Consider the following 2115-nt stretch of genomic DNA (forward strand, 5'->3'; position numbering starts at 1 on the left):
GAGCAAGCTCTGCCTTGTGCTTGATGGTAGATGGTGACTTTTCCTCTTCAGCCTTACCCTTGCCACATTTCTTGGTAGCTGTAAAGAACAAGCATGTGGTGAGCTTGGAACTTTACCAGCAAAATGAAAACATACTGGTTGGGGTGGTTGGAGTGGTGCCAGAAGCTTCAGCAGCAGTGGGTACTGTGGGCTGAAGTCAGATAATAATGGTGTAAGTGAAAGTAATGGGGTGTGAATTGGAACAGGAAGGAGTTGATTTGTAGCATTTTCCCCTTGGCCAACACAGAAAGATGCCAGCACTGTTCACTTGTGGACATTGAGGCAAGGGAGGCCTCCTCTGCTCAAGAAGCTGCAGTGGCACATGCAATCTCCCCTCATAACTGGCGAGGTGTGGTCTCCTCTGCCTCATCACTGAGAAGTTTCAACTGGAATGGGTGCTTGTGGAACATGTCAACAACTTTGGAGGTGATGCTGTGGGGCTGCTCAATCTCAATGTTTTTACCACACAGCACAATGTATTCCACAACACAGATCCAGTCCCAGATGTGGCAAAGCTCCTCAGGATCTTCACAGCAGCAGTCAGCCTCCATGGCTGCATGAACAGCCTGACAAAAGGCCTCCATCTGCCTTTTGATCATGCTCCAGTGGTTGGTGATTAGCAACCAGAAGTTCTCTGGCAAGAGGGAAGTAGTTAGACTTGTGGGGAGAAGAACAAAAGACTAAAAAGAAAGGACATACTCTTGGAAGGGGCTTGGTGTTGATAGCACTTATAATGACAAAGCACAGCAATCATGTCATTGGCACTCAATTCCCTGAAGGCACCAGAGTTGAGGTTGTCAAGGGAGATGAACACCTGACCCTCTGGAACAAGGCAATTGAGTTCCTTGATAAGACTGGAAAAGGGGAACAGTTAGCAAGGACTCAAAACAAAGGTGAAGAGTTAGAGTAGAAATAACATACTCCACCACTCCTGGAGCATGGAACAGGGCCCTTAAGGTAGTCAAGTACTTCTGCAGAGTGGTGGGCTTTGGTGCAGCATGACCCTCAAGCGTTTTAGCTGCACTCATGGCCATTGCCAGAATGAAAAGAGGAGTTGTACCAAAGATGGTTCCAAACATCAATGTGCAGTTCTAAAGCCATCAAGCTGCTCCTTCTGCTGGCAAATTGCTTGGTCGTTGCAGGTCACCTGAAGGCTGGTGCTGATGATGTCGGGGTTGGACTGAAGTGATCAGAAATTCAGGAGCGTATGAATTTTCGTTTCTGAATAGTAAGGTTGAGGTCAGCAACACAAACTGTTAGAGAACATGGTTCTCACAGGTCAAATAAAAAACCAATGTGCATCAGGGAAAAGAGTCCACAAATAAAAACCAATGCACATCAGTTTGGAACTTGTCAGTGTGGTGAACAGTAAAACACACAAAGTGTACATACCTAGCTCCAGGTTGGGCAGGGCAAGTAGTCTGGCGGCCTCCTTGCATTGCTCTTTGGTGTTGCCTGTGGAGTACTGGCACACCACCAGCTGCTTGTGAGGCTTGGTCTTGATCTCCTCTGCCTCCATCTCCTTGTCCATGTCAATCACCTCTGGGCATGCACATTTCCTCTCCTTGCACTCTTCCTCTACCAGCTTGCACTTCCTTGGCAGCACTTGGTGCTCCTCCTCCTCCAGCTCCTCCACCTCCAACTCCTCCTCCCACTCCTCCTACTGATGAGGGATACATGGCTCAGAAAGCACTGTTCCAATGGGGTCTGTTTTAGCTTGTGGCTTTGACTTTAATGCCAACACTGGAGTTCCCCCACCCACCCTTCAAGAAATATTTAGACACCTGTAAATATAACTTCTCTTCTCTGTGTACATTCAAATTCCACAGTGTTTTTATCTCATGTACACCTGTTTTTAGTTTCATTAAAAAGTACCACTATCACCTCTTCTTCCTCTTCCTCTTTTCCCACAGCTGAAGGCATCAAGCCCTCACTGCCCAACTCTGAAATGGCTTGTAAGGTGCAGCTGAAGAGCAAAGAAGAAAGGATAATGCAACTGAGTAGTTTTTTTGGGGGGGCTGGCAACCTGGGAGGAGGGAGTGGAGGCAAGCATTGTCACCATCCACAATGGCCATT

At 47.4% G+C, this 2115-nt stretch overlaps 1 protein-coding gene across 1 annotated transcript; it reads right to left on the minus strand.

Annotated features, from left to right (window-relative positions):
- Positions 1–374: 374 nt before the first annotated feature.
- Positions 375–1558, minus strand: ACA1_146400 (uncharacterized protein; the record flags this gene model as incomplete). Its single annotated transcript, XM_004338471.1, has 4 exons — positions 375–592; positions 823–893; positions 1009–1057; positions 1432–1558. The coding sequence occupies 4 exons, from the start codon at positions 1556–1558 to the stop codon at positions 375–377; spliced, it is 465 nt and encodes a 154-aa protein (XP_004338519.1).
- Between the last annotated feature and the right edge of the window lie 557 nt (positions 1559–2115).

Source organism: Acanthamoeba castellanii (assembly GCF_000313135.1).
Source record: "Acanthamoeba castellanii str. Neff unplaced genomic scaffold scf7180000084713, whole genome shotgun sequence".
Classification (NCBI taxonomy): Eukaryota; Discosea; order Longamoebia; family Acanthamoebidae; genus Acanthamoeba; species Acanthamoeba castellanii.